This window comes from Mastigoproctus giganteus, chromosome 10 (genome assembly GCF_048544385.1).
Source record: "Mastigoproctus giganteus isolate SK-2022 chromosome 10, ASM4854438v1, whole genome shotgun sequence".
Classification (NCBI taxonomy): domain Eukaryota; kingdom Metazoa; phylum Arthropoda; class Arachnida; order Uropygi; family Thelyphonidae; genus Mastigoproctus; species Mastigoproctus giganteus.
The window spans coordinates 208,652,726-208,674,558 of NC_143584.1; the positions used below are offsets into that span (position 1 = coordinate 208,652,726).

At 37.1% G+C, this 21,833-nt stretch overlaps 1 protein-coding gene across 1 annotated transcript in view; it reads left to right on the forward strand.

The window, feature by feature from the left end:
* The first annotated feature begins 7,060 nt into the window (after positions 1-7,060).
* The window catches only part of mRpS30 (mitochondrial ribosomal protein S30), a 44,183-nt gene continuing 29,410 nt past the window's right edge, over positions 7,061-21,833 (forward strand). Inside the window, exons 1-2 of the mRNA XM_090383246.1 lie at positions 7,061-7,642; positions 16,249-16,398. Coding sequence (XP_090239372.1) covers positions 7,061-7,642; positions 16,249-16,398 — 732 coding nt within the window. The remainder of the gene's footprint in view (positions 7,643-16,248; positions 16,399-21,833) is intronic.

The window sequence follows — 21,833 nt, forward strand, 5'->3', positions numbered from 1 at the left end:
AAATGGTTGTTCTAATACAAATAACATCTAGAAGGTGGATAAAAGAGAATGTTCGCATTCTTCCTTCTTTTACGTCAGTCACGTAAAAAGCAGAAAAAAGATTTTTCTAATCTTATTTTATTAAGAAATAAGATTAGAATAGAAAAAATCGTAAAAAGATTTCTTTTATCTCTTATTTTATTTTACTTCACCTTCATTTTATTTATTTATTTATTTTACTTTGTAGCTATATATTTTTATTATCTTATTTTATTTTACTTTAGTTTTTTTTTAATATTGTTTTTTTTTATTCTTATCTATAATTCTTTTATTATCTTAGTTTATTTTATTTTACTTTCATTTTTCAATTAACTTATTTATTTATTTTTTAATTAACCGGAATGTTATTAACCCAAATAACTTATCACCAAAAACATCCACCCAGATGTTGAGACTGAACTGCTGTTGGTGATGTGATGGAAGAATTGCATGTGGGTTTTCCTCAGTCCATACATGCTGATTGTGAAAGTTTTGGATTCCGTCTCGTGTGAACTGTGCTTCATCTGTGAATATCACTAAGGCAGGAAAGTGAGGAGTTGTACCACACTGCTGCAAGAACCACTGGCAGAACATTACTCCCGCAGAGTAATCTGCTGGTGACAAGGCCTGTACCCCTTGAAGATGGTAAGGATACAGTTGGTGTTCTCGCAGCACTCTCCAAATAGTCGAACATTGAACAGCCAGTTGCGCTATTCTGCGTGTACTGATTCCAGGAGTGGAATACAACATCCAAAATCTCCTCCTCTACTTCAGGAGTCGTAGATATTGGTCGTCCTCTGTCGGCAGCATGAGGTGTAAAGGTCCCATGTTCACAAAGGCAGCGATGGATACCTTCAAACGTTTTCCTGTCTGGACATCTTCGTTCTGGGAACCTTTTGTGGTACAAAGGACGAGCCTCCAGAGCATTACCGTCCGCCAAACCGTACATAAAAGAGCATATCCGCTTGCTCCTGATTTGAGTACATGGTCGGAATGGAAAACAACCAGATTCTTTCAATACCTTGTGATGAAGGAAATCACCTGCGGGAGATAAGACATTCCAGTTAATAATTCGGGAACCAAGCATTTCCGGAACTATGTTGATATAAAATATTTTTATTGTCGACATATGAGGAACTCTTTCCTGAAGTTATGTCGTGTATTTTTGACACACCCTGTATACACGCAACGTGCGTACACATACCAGCGTCAATCGTGGGGGTTGATGTCGCTTGAGTTGATAGGCCGGGACTTGGGCGAAGATATTTTGGATGTGTTTAAATTTAGGTGTGTGGGTTTTTCGCTAGCATGAAGATAGAGAACGGGGAGGCTGAAGACTGTGGGGAAAAACAGAAGTATGGGGCCAATAGGGAAGACAGCCCCAAGTTTCAGTGTGGCATGCCCATGCCCCACCAGAGTAGAAATGAGGGTGTGGGACGAGTGAATTGTCCCCACTGGGAAGTAGGGTTTAAAGGTGAAGGGGGCTAGGGTGCCCTCTTCAGGTTGCTGTAAGGCTTTTGGAGCTGGGCTGCGGTTTGTTGTTTCTATTCCTGTCCATTTGATTCAGGTTGGGACACTCATGGGGCAAGCACCGTCGTTTTTTTTTTTTTTTTAACCCTTCTTCTTTTCTTCATCCCTTTCTTTTCCGTTCATTTTTTTCCCAGGAGTTGTCTCTGTCTTATGTAATTTGTTTATAATACTGTACTATCAGTCTTGATGTATGGCAATTAACACCTTTCTTCTTGTGAAGAGGTCCTGTGCGTACTGGGAAAGCGCTCGGTACTCCTCTTCCGTGTCAATAAAGTAATGTTCAAGTCCTTTGGGGAGGTAATGGATTTTCGTGATGATGGTGCATCTGAGATCTTCGTATTGTGTGCAGTCGTAAAGCAGGTGGTTCCAGTTTTCGACCTCCCCGCACATGCAATTTGGGTCATCCGTGAGGCCGAAGCCGAACAGTTTCTGGTTGAAGGGTCCATGTCCTGTGAGTAACGAGGTCAGGTGCAAGCCCGGGAAAAACCAGCCCGGTTGCCTTGGATATATTTTGTTAAGTTCTGGAAAGAATTTGCGAGTGATCTCGCCTTTTGTCGTCTCTGTCCATCTTTGCTGCCATTTTGAAGGAGGTAGGTCTGTAGTCGGGCTCTTTCCGTTTTTTGACTGCTTGCTGGGTTGATTGTGAAGTCCTAATGATTTGCGGCTACTTCCTTTGAGTGCAGGTAGAGCAATCCTGCTTTCACAGCTTCTAAAACCAGGGGGGGAGCGCTCCAGCAAGCACCTGCAGTGCAGGTGTGCTTACTGTGCAGCGAGCTCGTGTGGTTCTCGATAGGATGTCCTATGTGTCACGTCCAGGATTTTCTTGTTGGTTACTAGTGATGTTTTGGTGTACCATACTGCAGCTGCGTAGGTTACTGCTGGGATAAAGGTTAACTTATAATATAGCATTAGGGTTCGTTTTTTCAATCCCCAGTCCTTCCTCGTAAGCCATATTCCGGTGTGACCAAACTTTTCCGTGTGAAGTGGCTTCTCCATCAAGACAATGCCAGGCCCCATACGGCTAATATTATGCAGGTAGTGATCGCCATAGGTTCCAAGATTCTGCCACATCCCACCGGACTTAGCCTTGTGCGTTTCCACATCTGAAGAAAGCTCTGAAAGGCGCAAGTGTTTCGAGTTCGACTAAAGTTCAAGGAAAAGGATTTTGAGAAGGAGAAATCCACAGAATATTCAGATGATGACAATTAAGATAAGATCTGGCCCCAGTCGGCGAATTAAATGATCGCCCGTCGTATATTCATTCATTACTTTGTCAGTTGTCGAACTGGGAATGTTTAATTCAAGAGCAATAGCACTCACAGATATTTTTCTAACAAGATGTTAAATTAAAATAAATTAAATATTCTGTTTATACTCCGGGACGACCACATAGTCAGAGGAATTCACAAGATCGAGGGAATACAAGAAACAGCACCGTATTTAGCAGTCGCGGACTTGAACTGTGGTCACTCAAAGCACGAGTACTTATGTACTCTCTGGCCTGACCACTCGGCTACGGAATGCACAATATAATTTTTTGATGGGATTCGAACTAAGGTCTGCATGCTTTTTGGGCAAATACCCTAATCACTGGACTTATGAGACATTTATTGTTCATCTATCATTCCACTCTGAAACTGTTAGCTGTTTCTGCGTGTTCTTCGTTCGGTATATGCATTTGAAGTTAATTTCGTGCTAACTGCTAATCGTCTTCAAAGACTCAAATTACATATTTCATAGTCAAACACAATTTCCTGCAATCAGATGTGTGTCTAATGACTTTTGGTTTAATATTGTTTAACAGCATGTTTAGGAAAGAATTAGAAGCAACAGCAGTCTGGATCTTATCTTCTTTCGCGATCCAGATAGTAGTATCCTAGACTTGACATTACAGTAATCATGATTATGTAGAATTAAAAGTGAATGACAGCAAGTGAGGCCTCGGTTGTAAAGTGCAGGGTCACCCAGAACATTAGTTCAACTACCCAAGTGTGTTATATTCGTAAATTAAGTGTGTTCTCTAGTCGATTTCCCTGTTTTGCTGGACTAAAAACCCGAGTTTCCGGGGATGGGAACCTTGCAATCTAAGCCTGACCGACTAACTCAGCCACGGAACAATCATTGAGTGAATTATAAAGTAACTTTAAACTTGCTATCGCCGAAGCCACAAAAGAATTCTTCATTTAAAAAAAAATTAAATACCAAGAGAGAAAAAGGGCAAGAGAAAACTAAAGGACTTTATGCGGGAACAGTACTATCTTTTAATCTTTCACATTGTTGCTATTAGAAGGGCTAAATGTGCCTATTCAACCATAATCACAATACTAACATCAGGGTAGTCAAATTTACCGCCATAATGTATGTACTTTAGCAATAATAATTTTGTGTTTACGACTCACAAGCATAAATTATATCAGTATAAGTGTATTATGTTTGTATAAGGTGTATTCATGGTCCAATTTACAACTTGTAAGGGCTGAAAAACCTTTACTCGCGGCGAAAAAATGCTACTTACTCCATTTCAAATCGGCTAACTACTATAGTCTCCATGTAGAGGACTGTGAAAATTTCTCCAGCCATCGACAGGGATTGAACCCAGACCTCTCCAAAAGAGTGACAATACTGAAAGTACTCTCATGGAGGCATTTTACATCAAATGGGTGATCAGCAAATCTGCTGCTGGCATGAAATTTTATATATCTGCAATACCAGGCCAATGTTAATAGATCGGGGGTAACATTCATTCCATATTCGAGACCATGTTATTAGCAAAACACGTGAAATATTAGAAAGATGAAAAAGCTACAGCTAAGTAGTGGCGTTACTATTTATCCAATACACTATGTACAGGTAGACTTAGTTTTTTCGCGCAGGGGATCATACAGTATTTTCCGATCATACCTCGCCAAGTTAGTGTTACTGTGGTCTATTTAAGAGCTTGCCATAAGTAATAGATATTGATAATGACAATATGCTGTATGAAAAACTGTGTTTGTGTTTTATATTTTTACTCTCGCATATGTTATGTTCATAGTCATTTCTATTTTATGTGGAAATTTTAATTAAGAATTAAAGTAAATTTTTAATGCCAGCATTGCTTCACCTTATTATTTGGGACAGTTTGCCGAGAGAAATAAAGAAATGTTCACAATATGAAATATGAAAATAAGGCTCTCGTAGTTAGCGCAGACGTTACGAGCAGTGCTTTTTTCAAAATGTGGCCCATTTAGTTGGTCTAGAGAGACACTGGTAATTTTATTCCTTGGGAAACTGGAATTTTTGTCCAGAAAACAGGAAAACTGCCGCAGAATACACGAAGTTAGAGATTAACATTAATATCCGGATACCTCTCTGTTGATAATTGGTCATGTCCTACGCAAACACCACGTGTTAGACTATAAATTTACTGGGAGGCCTTCTTGGAGACAGAAGTACTATTGTCAATACAAGATGCCGCGATTGACGAAATTAGCAGACTTCCTGCGAGGAATGATAATAAAGTGCCACATAAGCAATCTGTATGTTATATTTCAAGGGCACTGAAGAACCCTAGGTGCACAATTAGTGAATTGATCTGCATGATGGAAACGGAGACTGGTACCGAAATCATCATGAAACGACTCGGAAACCTCTGAAGCGGAAGGACCATGAGTCCATGACAGAAGAGCCCTACAAAGAATCGTCTGGTTGGAAGGCAGGTCGCACTTATCACAACGTGAGACAATTGTGTACACATGCCAGTAGAGGTCAGTACTCAGAGAGCTGCATGATATGGGTTATTACGGTCGTATAGCCAACCACAAGCCACTAATCACCTTGACTAATGCCAGATGCTGTCTAGCTTGACGTATGGCGGCCATTTTTGGATCGTAGAGTCGAACGGAAATCTGTGCTTTCAAGTAACGATTCAGGGTACATGGTCTACCAGTCTGATGATCGTCCTTGGGGTGAGGATGCCCTTAGAAGGCTACCTGCCTAACTTTATCTTCCGACAATGAAGTTTGGCGGAGGAAGCTTGGTAGTCCGGGATTGTTTTTAGTGGCTTGAATGAGCCCATGTTTTAAATAAAACGATGGATGCTAAGGTCTGTCTAGATGTCCTGGACTCTCACTCCATGGCTGAGTTAGTTGGTCTCAGGCGTAGATAGCACGGTTTTTCTCCCCAGTAATTTCGTCCAGCAAAACAGGCAAATCAACCATAGAACATACGCAATTTACAGACACAAATACGGGTTAATGTATTTAATTACGGGCAACCCTAAAATAATAATAATAGACGTCCTGGACAATAATGTATTACTTACATTGCGGAAGCAAGTCGGGGAAGGTCCATACCTGTATCAATAGGACAGTGCCCCATGCCATTGTACTCACGTTGGGAGGACTATTTTGAGGAATGAGTATCGAAAAAGTTGACTTACTAACCCAGATTCCTGATCAAAATTCTGACAACCTTTGGGATAAATTGGATTGTCGGGGGTGCCTGTGAGGAGAAACTGCCCAAAAAAACAGAGCTGACCTGGTCGCTGCTTTAAAAGCCGAATGGCGAAAACTATCGGAGGACTTTTGCAAAAAAACTGGTGAGGAGTGTTTCACGGAGACTGTGGACTGTCATTTATTATTATTATTATTATTATTATTATTATTATTATTATTATTATTATTATTATTATCTATATAGTGCAAGCAGTGGCGGATTAGCACTTGAGAGGCTCCAGGCGCAATTCAATTTTGAGGTCCCCCTCTAAATATTTTCGGTACCACTACAGTGTGCATTCTACGCGCACGTTTTTACTATAGCACGCGCTCTAGATTTGGTGTTGCGGTTTTAATCATTTTGGTTGCGCAATTCTTTCATACATATTTTAGCTAATGTTTAAATGAAAAAATGGCACAACTAAGCATTAATGATAATACGTATTCTACTTCAGATTCACTTAGTTCGCATAGATATTTCAAATAATATGTGGGGATATTCGCATAACAGTTTACTAACTTCTCATATTAGATTATAGTTTTATTCAGTAACGGTAATAATGATAAGTGTAAAAATTAAAAATGAAACAATTTCATTTTTTTTGAGACCTGAGATTTGAGGCCCCCTCTATTTAAGAGGCCCCAGGCGCGCGCCTGTGCGGAAATCCGCCACTGAGTGAAAAGTAAGCCTGAGGCTTATGCAGCACCAGCAAAAAAAAAAAAAAAAAAAAAAAATTCCCGAGTTACCCTAAGAGAGAGAGTCAAAAGAAAATCACTAAGAAAGAGAATGATGATAAAAGCTAATGGTTTCAACACACGATATTAGCTTTCTTATACATAAAGGTTGCTTCTTTATATGCAATTGTTTGGATATTAATGGTAGGTAGTGTAAATAGTAATAAGAGCGCGTATACTCAGCTTTGAACAAATTGATGGCCATAACTGTTTTTTTTTAACATGAAAATAATAAAAAAAAAACAGTTATGGCCATCAGATTTTTGATACGTTAGATGTCGCTTTAGCTTTAGTATTACAAAATGGCGCCTCGAAGTTTGTTGAAGTTTCCTTTTTTTCTGAATACAAACAGTTGTGTACCTCTTTGCGCATTTCATTTTGTTAGATATAGTTCAAATGCATCACCAGTGCAGCTAGCTGATGAACACACACAAGTTCCTGAATATCCTCCCCTTTTTGATCCATCAAGAGAAGGCCGTAAAAGAAGAGAAAGGCAATTTTGGTATGATTCTATACGGCAGTTGCCTACAGTTGAGCAAAAATTAGTTGAAATTAGTAAAGAGAGAACCAAAAATGTGATTATTGTTGAGGCACCAACTCGTCATTATAATTCCGGACTTCCTTTCGGAAAATTTTCTACAAAAACTCAAGTTATTCGTGGCCTGCCCGAAAGATACCAGTCCATTAATGTTGACGATGTGTACAATACCTTGAAACCTCATTTGATGGAGGCAGTAAAAGTCGAATATAGGGATCAAGCAATCAGATCTTCACCGGATGGAGTAAAATGGGATGTGATGAGAATCGAAGGACTGTATTGTAGATTAATATCAATTTTATGGAGGAGTTTAGCTTCTCATAATGAACATTTACTTCGATCCACTGTAAGTAAAATAATCCGTAGTGTAAAGGCACCACAAGTTTCACATGAGTTTAATTTGATAATTATTAGTATTTATAATTCAATTCTATAATTTTATTTATGCATCCTTTCGTTATCTTATGAACTTAATGAACTTTATTACACCATGATCCGATAATTAATTTTTCCAGTACTAATTTCGATACTGACATGATAGGAATGGGAAACATGATATCAGTCTGATATATGAGGATACAAAATTTGAATACGGTGAGTACAATGTGTACAGATGGAACAGACATGATTGGGGGAGGGAAGCTTTTGGTTAAGAAGTGCACAGATTCTGAAACAGTATACATGGGTTGCATGTAATATTAAGTCAGTGTAGTGCGACATAACATCTTGGATCACAGCTCACTCAGTAGCAGAGCAGTTTTGCATTTGCTGGATGTCTGCTTTCTATACCAAAATATCAAAGTTAACAGGAGAAAGCAATAGTCTTGATATGATTAATAACAGTAATTAGTATTAGAAATGACAAATGATACAAGGAATACATACAGCATTGCATTAACCAAAAAAAAAAAAAAAAAAATCTTGTATGTCCTGCTAACAATTTGTCTAATCCTTCCTTAAGTTTGTTCAAACTACCCACTTCTATAACACCTGATGGAAGTTTGCTCCAGGAAACAATTACTGTCTGGCTGAAAGCAAATTCTTGCAAATCTGCTCTATTACATTTTTAATTTCAATCTGTTCCCTTATGTATGTCACCTGAGAAAGAGTAAGGAACAAAAGAACAGAATAAAAAATTTGTACTGCCTAATCTACCATAAATAATAGGCGCCTCCATAGCCAGGTGGGAAGGAACAGCAGTGCGTAGCACACGCTTCTTGATTAGACCGGAGTTTGAGCCCGTCACCACCAAATACGGAGGATGCGGAAAGGTCAGGGAATGACCACCGCATATTCCCGGAGCAATATGGCCTTAGTTGCTAATGCTCCTAAAAACCGAATAACAAACAAACAAACCATAAATAACTATTACAAATGAACAGTGAATAAAAAATGTAATGAAATGGTGAAAAATGCATTGTAATAACTCGTTTTGCATTATTTTGAAGTTAAAAATTAGCAACAAATAAATAAATATATATATTATATTATATTACATTACATTATTTTTTCATTTTTTGCTCCTAGTTTTGATGCACTTGGGGCAAAATGCCCTGCTTTCTCTGCCCTAGTTAAAACCCTGACAGTGACCATAGAGTAACAATGTGGAATTCATTCAAAAAAATAACTGATGTCAAAGGGAAAGGATTTTGTTTTTGCAAAAATGATTATAATGATCTCCCACAGTTTTTGAACTCTTTTTCATTGGAACCTAATATACTGCATTATTAAAAAATCAATTATGAGGGAGAAAGAATCTTTATTGCAACTAGATGAATACAGTGATGTAGAGTATGGGTCACAGCCAGAGGCCAAGCGCTCACATCAGAATTAAATAATTATGTACACACGATATAAAAGTAAAAAAAAAATTGTGATATGCTATAATCGATCCTACATGATACCAGTCTTAACTGTATTTACAGTGCTACATCATTTAAGGTTATATTTACAATATATATATGTGTGTATACATAATACACGTGCATAATATTCATACCATTTATGTGGATTCACATTGAAATGCACCGATCATAGACGTATGGGTATGGTGAGACTTAGCCCCCCCCCTCCCACACACAGTAAACAAATTTTGTTATAGCACACAGGAAAGCTTTGCAGGTGGTATGGAGGGGCACACGAGTCTGCTCTTATTAACTTCTGGGATGAGAGTGAGCTGCTAAGACTTCATCCTATAGATTTTATTAGTGGAAAACCTATTCAGGTTGGCACTGAGGTCCTGTACTTCAGTTAGCATTTGATTTGGGAGGAAGTGATCTGAGAGATGAAGTCTCTGATGCTTTGTGCAGTACATTGGGGTTGACCGAAGTTCTCACTTGGGTATTTGTCACTAACACAAATCCCAAATAGACGGTGCCGAGATTTGGTTTGTGATCATTTTTATTGTGGCTACCAGGCGCTGTATTTCAATAATATCAGGTAGTCATTGCATCCCCATTGAAGTAGCTAAGGTTGTAGGTGATGGTTTCAGAAATAGTTGCATATTTCCACTTTCAGTTACTCTGAGGATGAAAATATGTAACTATTCTGAAATCAGCAATGAAATAAACTATTGGGTTTTTAACTAAGATGGAAACATGTAACTATTTCCGAAACCATCGGTGATTAAATTATTGCTTTTTGGTGTGAAATATCTATGGTGGCACTAGAGTAAAACCGATTCGTAACGAAAATTTCTCAAGGAAATGACGCAATTGATTGTCAATGAATTTTTTTTACGGAAACGATGCAATTGATTGGTAACAGAATTTTTTACGGAAATGATGCAATTGATGTCACTTCCTATTAGGTGGCTGTTAGATTTTAAATGACGCAAATGAGGCCACTTCCTAAATGGCGCTAACGATGCTAACTCAGTCACTAATGTTGATTCAGTAAAGTAAGGAGTGAGTAGTTATATTTTGCAAGAATAAAAGGAGAAAAATGGAATGATTATAAATTGTCAGGGGGATAGAAAATCCTACAGTAAGTATGAATTAGTCTGTATTCACATTACTCAGGTGGTTAGGCATGTTAAGACAGATTATGAGAAGCCTTGGTTAGGAGCACAAAGGAAAGTAGCAAAGATTCTTTAATTATGTTAACAGTAGGGAACAAGCCTAGTGGTCAGGCGCACGGGTGCATAAGTACACGTGCCTTGAGTGACCGGGGTTCAAGCCCTTGACTGCTGAATATGGTGCTGTTTCTTGTATTCTGTGTATCTTGTAAACTCCTCTGACCGTTTGGTCGTCCCGGAGTATAAACAGAAAATTTATTTTTTTATTTAAATGAATCATGCTGGTCTGTTATATATGAATCTCATAACTATTGATTATCCTGTGCAGGTTTCCGACAAACAATAAATATTTTGGATCAATTCATGCATGAGCATATCTGTTTAACATTGTTTGGCGGTTAAATGATTTTATGATAACTGAAAGGAAGTCAGAAAAGAAAGTGTTGAGCTAAAAGTTGACAGTGCACCTGGAGTTGATGTAATCTATCCAATTATATTAAAAGAAGCAGAAAAAATAGTTATCAAACCTTTAACTATAATAATGACAGCACCTGCTATAGACAGATGCCCTGGTTATTATATTTAAAGGTTTGATAACCATTTTAATCATGGCAGTAACTTGATTGGTTGGCAGTAGACAGAGTGGTTATTGATGGCTACTATTCTTCACAGACTAGTATTATGAGGGAATTTCTTCAGGGTTTTGTGTTGTTTTCCTTACTATTTTTGATATTTATTAATGATATTGATGTAGGCAGATCATGTTTGAATTCCGATACCAGGGTAAGCAGGGTGGTTGATGACAAAGATCAGAGTATGCTGCTTCAACAAAACCTCTGTAAATTAGGCAGTTGGGCTGAATAATGGCAATTCAGTTTTAGCATTGAGAAATGCTGAGTACTTCATTTGGTCACCAACAATCCCAGAAAAACACACAATTTATTCATTATAATGAAATTTTGGTATTGTAAAACACTATAAAAATTTTCAGAATGACAGTTACATATTTAGAAAATAACTATAAGAAACAAAAAGTAAAAAAAGTAAAGTGCAGCCATTATCAACCCACTGCAGGGTGGAAGCCTCCTCAACAATTCATGCTGAGGGAAATGGACCATAATCTGCCACGCTGGTCCAGTGCGGGTTGGCAGATCGACCGTATTCAGCAGGCAGGGGCTTGAACCCCGGTCTACTCAAAGAGCGTGTGCTACTGCACTCCCGTTCCTGCCCACTCGGCTACGGAGGCCGTCTAAGAAACAAATTTCATATTAAATTAAGTTCTATATTTTTTAATGTAAGTTTTTATTTTTTCAGGAACAAATTTTTTAAAATTCCATTGAAAAAAAATTAAAACATTATAAATATGAAACTACAGTATATTTTAAAAACATGAAATTACAGCATCTTTAGAAAAAGTGTAACAAGATGGTACAATGTAAGCAATCATACTTCTCTACACAAAGCTGTAATAAGTAACAGTTATTAGTATTAACAATGACAAATGATGCAAGAAAGCAAACTTATACAGCATCAGCCAAAAAAAAAAAAAAAAATTTCACCTATCCATTCCCTTCAATAGTTTGTCTATTTCTTCCTTCAATTAATTCAAACTATCCACTTCCACAACAACAGATGGAAACTTATTCCAGCAATCAACCACCTGTTGGCTGAAAGCAAACTTCTGCACATCTATTTTGCAACTGTCCTTCCTCAGTTTGAATTTATACCCCTCATGTGCATAGTTTGAGTAAGAGGAAGAATCTCATCAGCATTCAGCTTGCTCAAACCATTAAAGGCCTAGTGAGGTACCTCACAGGTGCCTAGTCTCCAGATGTAATGGGATGTAATGAAGATATGTAGGTTCTCTTTACCTTTGATGGTAATTACATCTTTAAATAAATCCTACATCGTTACACTGTAATCACTGCCACTGAATAGTTCTTTTATCATCAAATTCATAAAGCACAAAGAACCACTGCTGATAATCAGATCAAGAGTATTGCTCTCTCTTGTTGCCTCTTTAACATGCTGCTGTAGAAAACAATCATCCAGTAAATCCACAAAAGTCTTGCTAGTGTATGAATGACCAACCCACAAACTTCAGTCAATATCTATTAAGTTAAAATCCACCAAAGACAATAAAATATGCAAACATATTGCATCAGGGGGGACATTGGTATGTAGTGGCTTGAGCTGGTATATAGGTGATCTGAAATGGAAGAATATTTGAAAGCTTCCTGTACCGGCTTAGTGTTGTTACAAAAGATTGCCTGGGCTAGTTAAGAAGTTGTATGGCACAAGAATTTTGTGGGAAAACACCGTTGGAAAGTGAAGGAACAAGCTTCTGGATGGGTATGATGCAGATTATTATATATGAACTCTGGCTTGGCAGGTTCTGGTGATGGATGTAGGAGAATACATGGTGGATTACATCCTTAAATTCCTTCGACACACATTTCATGTGTTGTCAATTGATGGTAATATATGCATCATGAATTCATATGGATGCATCTCATGGGGCTGTGTCTGTAAGAAGAACAGTTGTCATAGGATGTACAGTTCATTATGCTGTGCATATTGATAATGGGTGGTAATTGGTTACAATCTAGTTCCTTATGTTGCACTCTGCAGTTCCCTGTGCAGGTGTGGTAATCAGTGCAGTATAGAAAGTATGCTAATCGGTTTATGCAGTTCTTTCTGCTAAAATTTGGAGGATTTAATACTAGTTAAAATGCTACAATTCTATGTCATTGATTTGTATTAATTTATTACTGAGTTATGTACTGAGTATGAACTGGAACCAACTTATGTGTGATGGCATATATTATACTAGTCTGCTATGGATCAGAATATAGATGTGTAATGTAACATGGAACAGCCTTGCTGGATACAGTAATGTACATAAACACATGGTGGGCTTGCCATAATCTGGCTTGGGACCACTCTAACTTAAGAAATAAAAAAGTCCTTTCTGTGTACACTGTAATCCTCATATTCAAATTTTGCATCCCTTATATCTGTTACACCATGTCTCAGATATCCCTACAGTGCCTAAATTGATAATTTGACCAGCACTTCAAATTCATCAAATTTATTTACTATGCTTCTAGCATTGGTGTACATGCAGTATACCTGAACTTGTTCCTACTCTTAGTTACCCTAACATAGCCCATATATTTCCTTGTTCCATGATGACCCGTAGCAGGCCTTGAAATCCTCAGTTTGGTTTGGTTTGGTTTGGATTTTATTGGCGCATTAGCAACTAAGGCTATAATGCGCCAAGACCAGGTAATATCTAAAAATTGAACATCTCAGTGACCTAATTAATTAGGCCACCATGTCCAGATCTAAAAACAAAAAACATAAATAAATAACAATAACATATAAATTTTAAATACGATTAAAAACCTTTATTGCTTTCAAAAAGCTAAAAATAGCAGACACGTTGTCATTGTCGGATAAAATCTGACTGAGTGTATAAGGCTCAATCAGATGATTAAAAGCGGCAAAACGGGTGCTGCTAAAATCTGGACAGTCAATTAAAAGGTGTCTGATCGTTAAAATTGTGCCACAGGACACACACATAGGAAGGTCATCAGCCCTCATGAAATCCTCAGTACCTTGATTTCTGGGCTGCTGCATGTTCCAATAGAAGCAGTGCAAGAATCACTTTCTGCCTGTAGTTATTGTTAATCTATTAATCTGTGTATCCCACCCCCCAGGCCAGTAGTTTTCTGATCCACCTAACACTGCCTCGATAGCATCAGCAAATATTCTTGCATCCTTTTTATTTAAGTGTATCCCATCCGTGTAGAAGCAATCTCTCCTGTTAACAAGCAGAGACCATGCTGAGAAAAATTCTACCCCACGAGCCTTGCACAGTCTCTCCAGGGCTGAATTGATTGACAAGGCCGTCATCATGTTCTCCCTCCTATCATGTCTGTGTAGAATTGCAGACACTTTCAACTTTAATCCTAACTCATGACTTTTTCTCAGTATTTCTCTGTACTTGTTAAGTAAGTCATCAGATCTCCTACTCTTAATGTGATTAGTGCCGATGTGTAAAATCGTATCACCTTTTGTTGTCCCTAAAAGGTGACATCTGCTCTACAATATCATCAGCTTTTGTCTCTGGCAGACATAACTTGGGCCTATTCAGCCTATTATTTTTTGCACAACAGATTTCCAGTTCCCTGACAATAGAGTCACTGACAATAGCTACTTCCTATGGGACCAGCATGTTCTGCATTGGAGGCTTCTGTGTTGCCTGATTAGTTAATAGTTTTGTGTGAATAACGCTGGCGCCTTACTGTGAGTAGATTTCATGAAATGAATATTAATTAGGACACATCTGCAGATACAACCCCTAACTTCCAAAATCATTGAAGACTAGGAAGACAGACAGATCAAATACCAATAATTTCAAACAGGCAGTTAATTGCCCTGTTAGAAAATCATTGCATCATTGCCAGATACTAAACACCAAAAATCAAAAAAAGGGTGCATTGTATCGTTTAAGGATTTTCTGTTTACAAATTTCATCATAATTATTATTTTTTTTTTCTTTTTTGCAGCTAGATGAAACTTTAATTTTGCTAAAGTGATATTTTCATTATTATGATATTTGTTAAAATGAAAAATATTTTTGCATAAAGATACATAGTAAAGTAACAAGGGATGGAAAATGATTTTGGTTTACAAAATATTTCATTACCATGGCATACATTATGCTAACATTATATGTACAAAACTCAGGGTATTAGAGAATAAAGAACCAGAATTGTACAGTTTGGAATGAAGTTTTTCTGATCAGTGCAGACAAGCTACCAGGACAGCTGGGACCTCAGGCAAGACTGAGGTCTCATGGAAGGTAGGGGGAAAGCAATAACTATGCCAATAAAATATACAACAAAAAAAAAAAAAAAAAACAACAATAAACTTCATTTCCAGTTTGAGTAATATAAAAATGAAGTCTATTAAGTACTTTAACTTCTGTTCCAACGTCATTACTTTCTTCACTGTTTTCACACTTTCACCACTTATTGAAAGTTTAAAGGGTAAAAATAAAGGGCCATAATAAAGGGCCATAATAAAGGCTAAAATAACTATTAGTTTATAACAAACATTGTAATCTTCTAAGTATTACATAAAAAAAGTTTAAAATATTAGTCAAAAACAATCTACACAGAATTAGCAATTCATCCATGCACAACACTACCTAGTATAAACAGTATTAACAAGTGCATCATCAGGAAGGCAAAGTGTAAGCAAATTCTGTTCCTTAGCAACACCTACTATAACTCCTCCCCCCCCCAGTGATTGTGTTCTGTTTCCTTAAGGAGACTTGGTTGAACAGTGCATACATAAAACAAAAACATGGATTTTATTATAATTAGACAAACATGGTTATGTCTACTAGACCGTTATTAAAAAAGAAACACTATTTAGCATGAAACCAAGTAAATGCTACACTGAGTTTTTTTAACTTATTTTATAGTCTTATTTTTATTTTATTTGAATAGCAGAACATCTTAGTATGCAGGTAGCAATATTGCATATTTACTCGATTTCAAAGCAAAATGTAGTTTCTTTTTTCATAAACATGAACTGTAATATTTTGGTATGCAAATACATAACTGCATTACCCCATATTTACATTTAGTGAGGAATTCTTGTAAAGGCATATTTTTCTTAAGATTGAAGTACTAATTTTATATGTCAATTATCTCCTTCCAAAAAGCAGTCTCTAATTAAAAAAGAAAAAAAAAAAAAGAGGAAAGTATGAACAATAAGAATGTTTTTATGCAGTTCACCATTCCTGTATATCTTTTTAGACAGCACAGATTTTAATTTCATGTACTTCTTACTTATTTCTTGAAATGTCATTAAGTTATCTGTTTGCCGTAAGCACTAAATTTTTTTGTTTCTGCTTATAGTATGATTTTAGGCCTCGGTGTGATTCATATTGGTGGAAAGGAGGGATCTTTTTAGACAATAAGAAAAAGAACAAAGAAACCGTAAGCTGTTGCCTCCAGTATAAAGGCTATCCAAGGATCCTGATAAGAACAGACAAGCCATTACCACCTGTAAGTTACTTTTCCACTTGGCCACATTAAACAGCTTCATTTATATGGCTATTTCTAGAATGACTCTGCTCACACTTTACCTTGCAAAAACATTGAAATGCATTGCTAAATGCTTGTTGAAATGTATGTGGTGACATTTTTATATCTCACTGTTAGACAACTTATTGATCTTCACATAAGGTTGAATGTTCTTCCATTGGGGTTGGGGAAAGAGGCAGTCAGCATAATGACAAATGTCAAGAACCTAGGATAGCAAACTGCACTAATTTATTATTTAATTTGTGGAAAATGTGGGAGTGGGATATTAATTTTGAAATATTTCATAGGTAAGACTAGATTTGATTTATTACGCTTTAATTATTACTTTATTTCAGAAGTTTCCCTTTCCCCCTCAGAAATAAATTTTTTCTGAGGGAAATACCATTATTTTTATTCACTTGAGTGGCCACTTTTTTAGATATACTGATCTATTAGTTATTAGAACCTCCTTTAGCACTCAGAAAAGTCTCAGGTCATTGGGGCATCGACCCCTGTGCCAAAAGCATTCCAGAGGCATGGTTGTATGTATGACTCATGGACACTTTCATATTTCGTAATTGTCTTAGAATGGATAGCAACAGATCCCAGCCACTGTTTATGGCAGAGATCTGCTGCCATGCACCTCATCCCACAGATGCCCAATCGGATTGAGATCTGGTGACTGAGCAGTTGCTGAAGTATGGTAAAGTCACCCTTGTACTTCTGGAACTGTTCTCAAATAAATAATGCCTTGTGGCAGTGCATTATCCTACTGGAAGTAGCGATTACCAGATTGAGAAACTGTGAGCATGAGGAGCTGCACCTGTTCAGTAACTGTTTAAGAAGGCTGTGGCATTCAGACATTTATTCTGATCGACAAATATCAGAGGACAGTGGCATGAAAGCTCTCTTCACACCATTACACTTGCACCACTAGTTTGCAACATTTGACATCTGGCATAATGGACTATTGATTCATGCTATTTATTATTAAATTAACTTAGTTCTATTGTTACTGCGATTAAAATGAAACAACTAAGACTAATGCATTGGGCTAGACAACTATTTCCACACTTCAAATGTCTCAGTGTCAGTTTTCCTGTCTACTGCAGTGTTTCCCAACTTTTTTTATATTTGCGGCACCCTTAAGTAGCTTTTCAGATTTCGGTGGACCCCCCCATTCTCTTCCTCAACCAGTAGTAATTGTGGTTTTTTACATGAAGCGAGAAACCAAGATTTTATTTATTCTACTAGTTCAGTGGTTTTCGACCCTTTTTTTTAATAATGGCACCCTTAAGTAATTTATTTTATTTTGTGGCACCCTACTCAATTTTCTGCCTGTTAGATCCGATTCTGTGTGTATGTGTAATATTAAAAAAATATGTTGTATAATACCATCGAGCTTATTTCGATACATAATTTCTGAGGCATGTGTTTGTGTTATGTCGAGTGTCACTAGACAAGGGAGCATAAAAGGTTTACCGTAACCTAATATTGTGTGTAATGAAGCTGTTATCTTTTATAATGTGAGGGTTTTGTAATTTTTTTATTTTGGAATTGTAAATAGAATGATCAGTTGACATATGTAAATACTGTCATTGTGGTTTATGGAACACTATAATAAGGATGTCCCTTTTTATAACAAAATAAATATATAATTTTTTTAAAAAAATAAGTTTAAGTAACTTAAACTCAAATTACATGGCACCCCTGGGATGTTGTTGTGGCACCCTGGTTGAAAACCACTGGTCTACTGTACCCACAGCTACCATCCTCTGCAGCAGCTTAGTCAGCACAAATATCACTCAAATGCCACTCATTTGGAGAGGTCTGAGTCCAATTCTCAACTGATAATTTGAAGAATTTCTAAAGTCGTCTTCATTTCAGGTGGAGGGATTAGGGGTTTCTCTGAGTTTTTTGAGTGTTTTATGTCCAAATGGGCCTGCAAACCCAAATATACAGATAAGTACATGATATGAGTATGGGCAAGAAGTTGTGCTACCATTGAAAAAAGTAACTGTAGCTGCTTTCTTGTAGTTGAAGACAGTGGAACCTGTTGAGGTTGTCTGTTGCTATACTCCATCTGTGACATGGTCTCCTGTATGGTGTCTTATGATATACCCCTCTGCATACCACTCTTGTACTGTCATTTGACTAATTGTGCTTCATCTGTTAGATTGCACTTCTTTTCACCTTCCACTAGTCTTTCATGTCAACAAGTTTGCCTACAACCAACAGTTTGCACGGAAATCCCAGCAGGGTGATACAAAATACCGCATATATTTGGTACCGACTATGAGGTTGCACGGAGTGCTGTCTTCTACATGCAAAAGCATGTGGGCATGCATGATTACACAAACACACGCGCAATCTTTTGGCTGACTACCTGCTTTATAGAGCCTGATGTGGACATACAACACTTTTTACAGCAGTTTGATTCCTTGCACAATGGGATAGACAGTAGAATGTCAGTTATCCGGAAGTCAGTTATCTGGAATAATTTGAAAGGCTGATATTTCTTTTTTTTATTATTAATTAACGGTAGAGTAAGCTCTGGTTGTAGTGGTCACATTTGCAAATTGAATTTTGATTATAATAAATGAAAGACCGAGTTTACAATCTGTTTATAACAGATTGTACAGACTTTCTGTCTGTACAATCTGTTATAAACAGGTAGTAAACTCGGCTTTTTGCCCAATAAACCGAAAACTGCAAATTGTTTTTTATTGTTTTATGGTTATGACCTCTAGAATTTCAAAAATGTGCTGTAGAAAAATATCACAGACACTACTGATTTTCTAGGAAACCATGAGTGAATTTCAGATTAGTTTAGCTCCAGATTTGGTAAGAATAATATTGGCCTGAAACTGTGCGATTTATTATTTTTCTCATTTTTTTATGGTAAAATGTGAATGAAAAGAAAATGCATAGTTTTAACATTGCAACAAAAAACGGAAATTATTAATAGAATTAGAAAAGGTGAAAATTTAGGAAATCTCTCCAAAGAGTTTAATGTGGGGACTTCAACAATTTATGACATCAAGAAAAATTCCAGTGCTATAACAGAATTTGTGTCAATTATGGATAGTGAAGGAGGATCTAGCAGAGAAAAAATGTCAAAACCTGAAAATGCCACTTTAGAGAGTGCACTCACTTAATTTTTGTGTTTTCTTCAGAGAGGACTTTAGGTGAACCAGTGTCTGGCCCAATGATGGGTGAAAAAGCATTGGATTTTAATCAAAAATTAATAGGTAATGAAGATTTTAAGGCAAGCACAGGTTGGCTGAAAAACTTTATAAACTGAAACACAGTATATGTGAACTAGATATTCAAGGCAAGAAACCTTCTCAGACGAATCGGCAGCGGTGTCCTTTGAAAAGTAAGTTTGCTTCAGTTATAGCAAATTATGAGAAAGAAAACATTTATAATGTTGATAAGACGGGCTTATTATGGAAAGCATTATGAAGCTTATTATGAAAAACCCTAGCCACTAAAAGAGAAATGCCTGCACCAAGTTTTAAGATGAGAAAAGAGCGAGTTACAATTGCTGTGTGCAAATGCCACTGGGACGCGCAGACTTTCCGTGCTCGTTATCGGTAAGTCAAAAAAAACAAAAAAAACAGAGCATTTAAAAATCTTTCTAATTTTCCTGTTTTGCATAAAAATCATAAAAATGCCTGAATGGATGTTTCTGTTTTCCGAGATTGGTTTATAATTTTTTATTTTTTATATTTAATTAATTTTATTTAATCTTACTGGAAAAATTATCCGGAAAATTTGGATATCCGAAAGAGATCTGACATCAGTTATTCCGGATAACTGATGCTCTACTGTACTTAGTAAATTGGCCACCCAGTGGCCAGGTGCAGGCTATATACCTGCACTTCGGTGCCTCTGTAGCCAGGTGGGCAGGAGCAGCAGTGCGTAGCACACACTTCTTGATTAGACCGGGGTTCGAGCCGGTGACCACCAAATACGGAGGATGCGGAAAGGTCAGGGAATGACCACCACATAACCCCCGGAGCAATATGGCCTTAGTTGCTAATGCTCCTAAAAACCAAATAAACAATAATAAACAAACCTGTACTTGAGAACTTACGTGTGAGCTCTCAGATGCGTAGCCATATAAAGATTGTTTCTTAAGATGAGATGTTAGAAACAGAATAAAGATTGCTGTTTTTTTCCCCCATACAGGATTATCCAAAAAAGCATTTTATTTCAAAATTCAATAAAATTTAAATGAACTATGTCGTAAATATGATACTAGAATTAAACAGTAGATTTTTCATATTTGCTTTGATCAGTACAGATTTTCAAAATGTCTTCCATTGTTCAAAATATACAAAGAAATATGTGTAACACAGTTGCAGATTATGCTCCACAGCATTTTCTGTTCTAGTAGTAGCAATAAGCTGTGCCCATATATTCCTTCAGATCACTTGGTTCTTAGCTGCTTAAATTTTTTTCTTTATGGTATCCCAAATAGAAAAAAATAATAATAAATAACAGAAGATGTATCTGGTGACCTTGGAGGCAATTAAAATAGAGATCAGTGGAAAATTAAGCATTCTGTTAAAGTTTCATTAAATCAATTCATTCTCAGGTGGGAATGACTGAGTGGCCACTTTATTAAGTATGCCCTAATATCAATGGGTCTATTTTAGTCCTCAGAACAATGTGTATTTGTAATGGCATGAACTCAGTGAGGTTTTAAGAGTGTGCCATGGGGTTGCTAGTCCATGTTGACTCAATTGTTCCTAGAGTTGTTGTAAATTGTATAGTTGTGGATCTTTATTCTGAAGAGCTCTTTCCACCTCATGCCACAAGTGCTCAGTTGGATTGACATCTAGTGAATGGAGAGGCCACTGCAGTGAGCTAAATTCACTCTCACGTTCCTGGAATCAGTTCTGTACAGTTTGGGCCACTAGGCCTAAAGTTCATTATTTATGATGCGATACGGAAGTGCCTCTCGTCTGTCCACAAGTTGAATCAGTTGTACTATCTACCTCTATCCTAACCAGGAATTGAAGAACAAAGTCCAATTGTTTCTTTAAATCAGTTGGAATCAGTTGCTATACCATATTCAGTTGATTCAGGTACTACCAGTGTAGCACATTTGTGGACAATTGACCACAAAGGGTTCAGCTGAGTAACAATAGCTCTGCCATTAGTCAATTAAAACAAACTGCATGCTACACTCTTGGTGACTACAACGTAGTCTCATCAATGGTGCCCTCAGAAACTGGTCACCTTCCTCTGCTATGAAATACAGGCAAACTACCCATCTCTTCAAACTTCTGTACCATTTAGCATAAATTTGTTCTCTTCTGTCATTGGTTTTTATGACGGGCAGCCAAGGAAGTTGTTTTGTTAATAGAGTTTAACTAGCAAAGCATGATCCTTCTGTACTGGTCTCA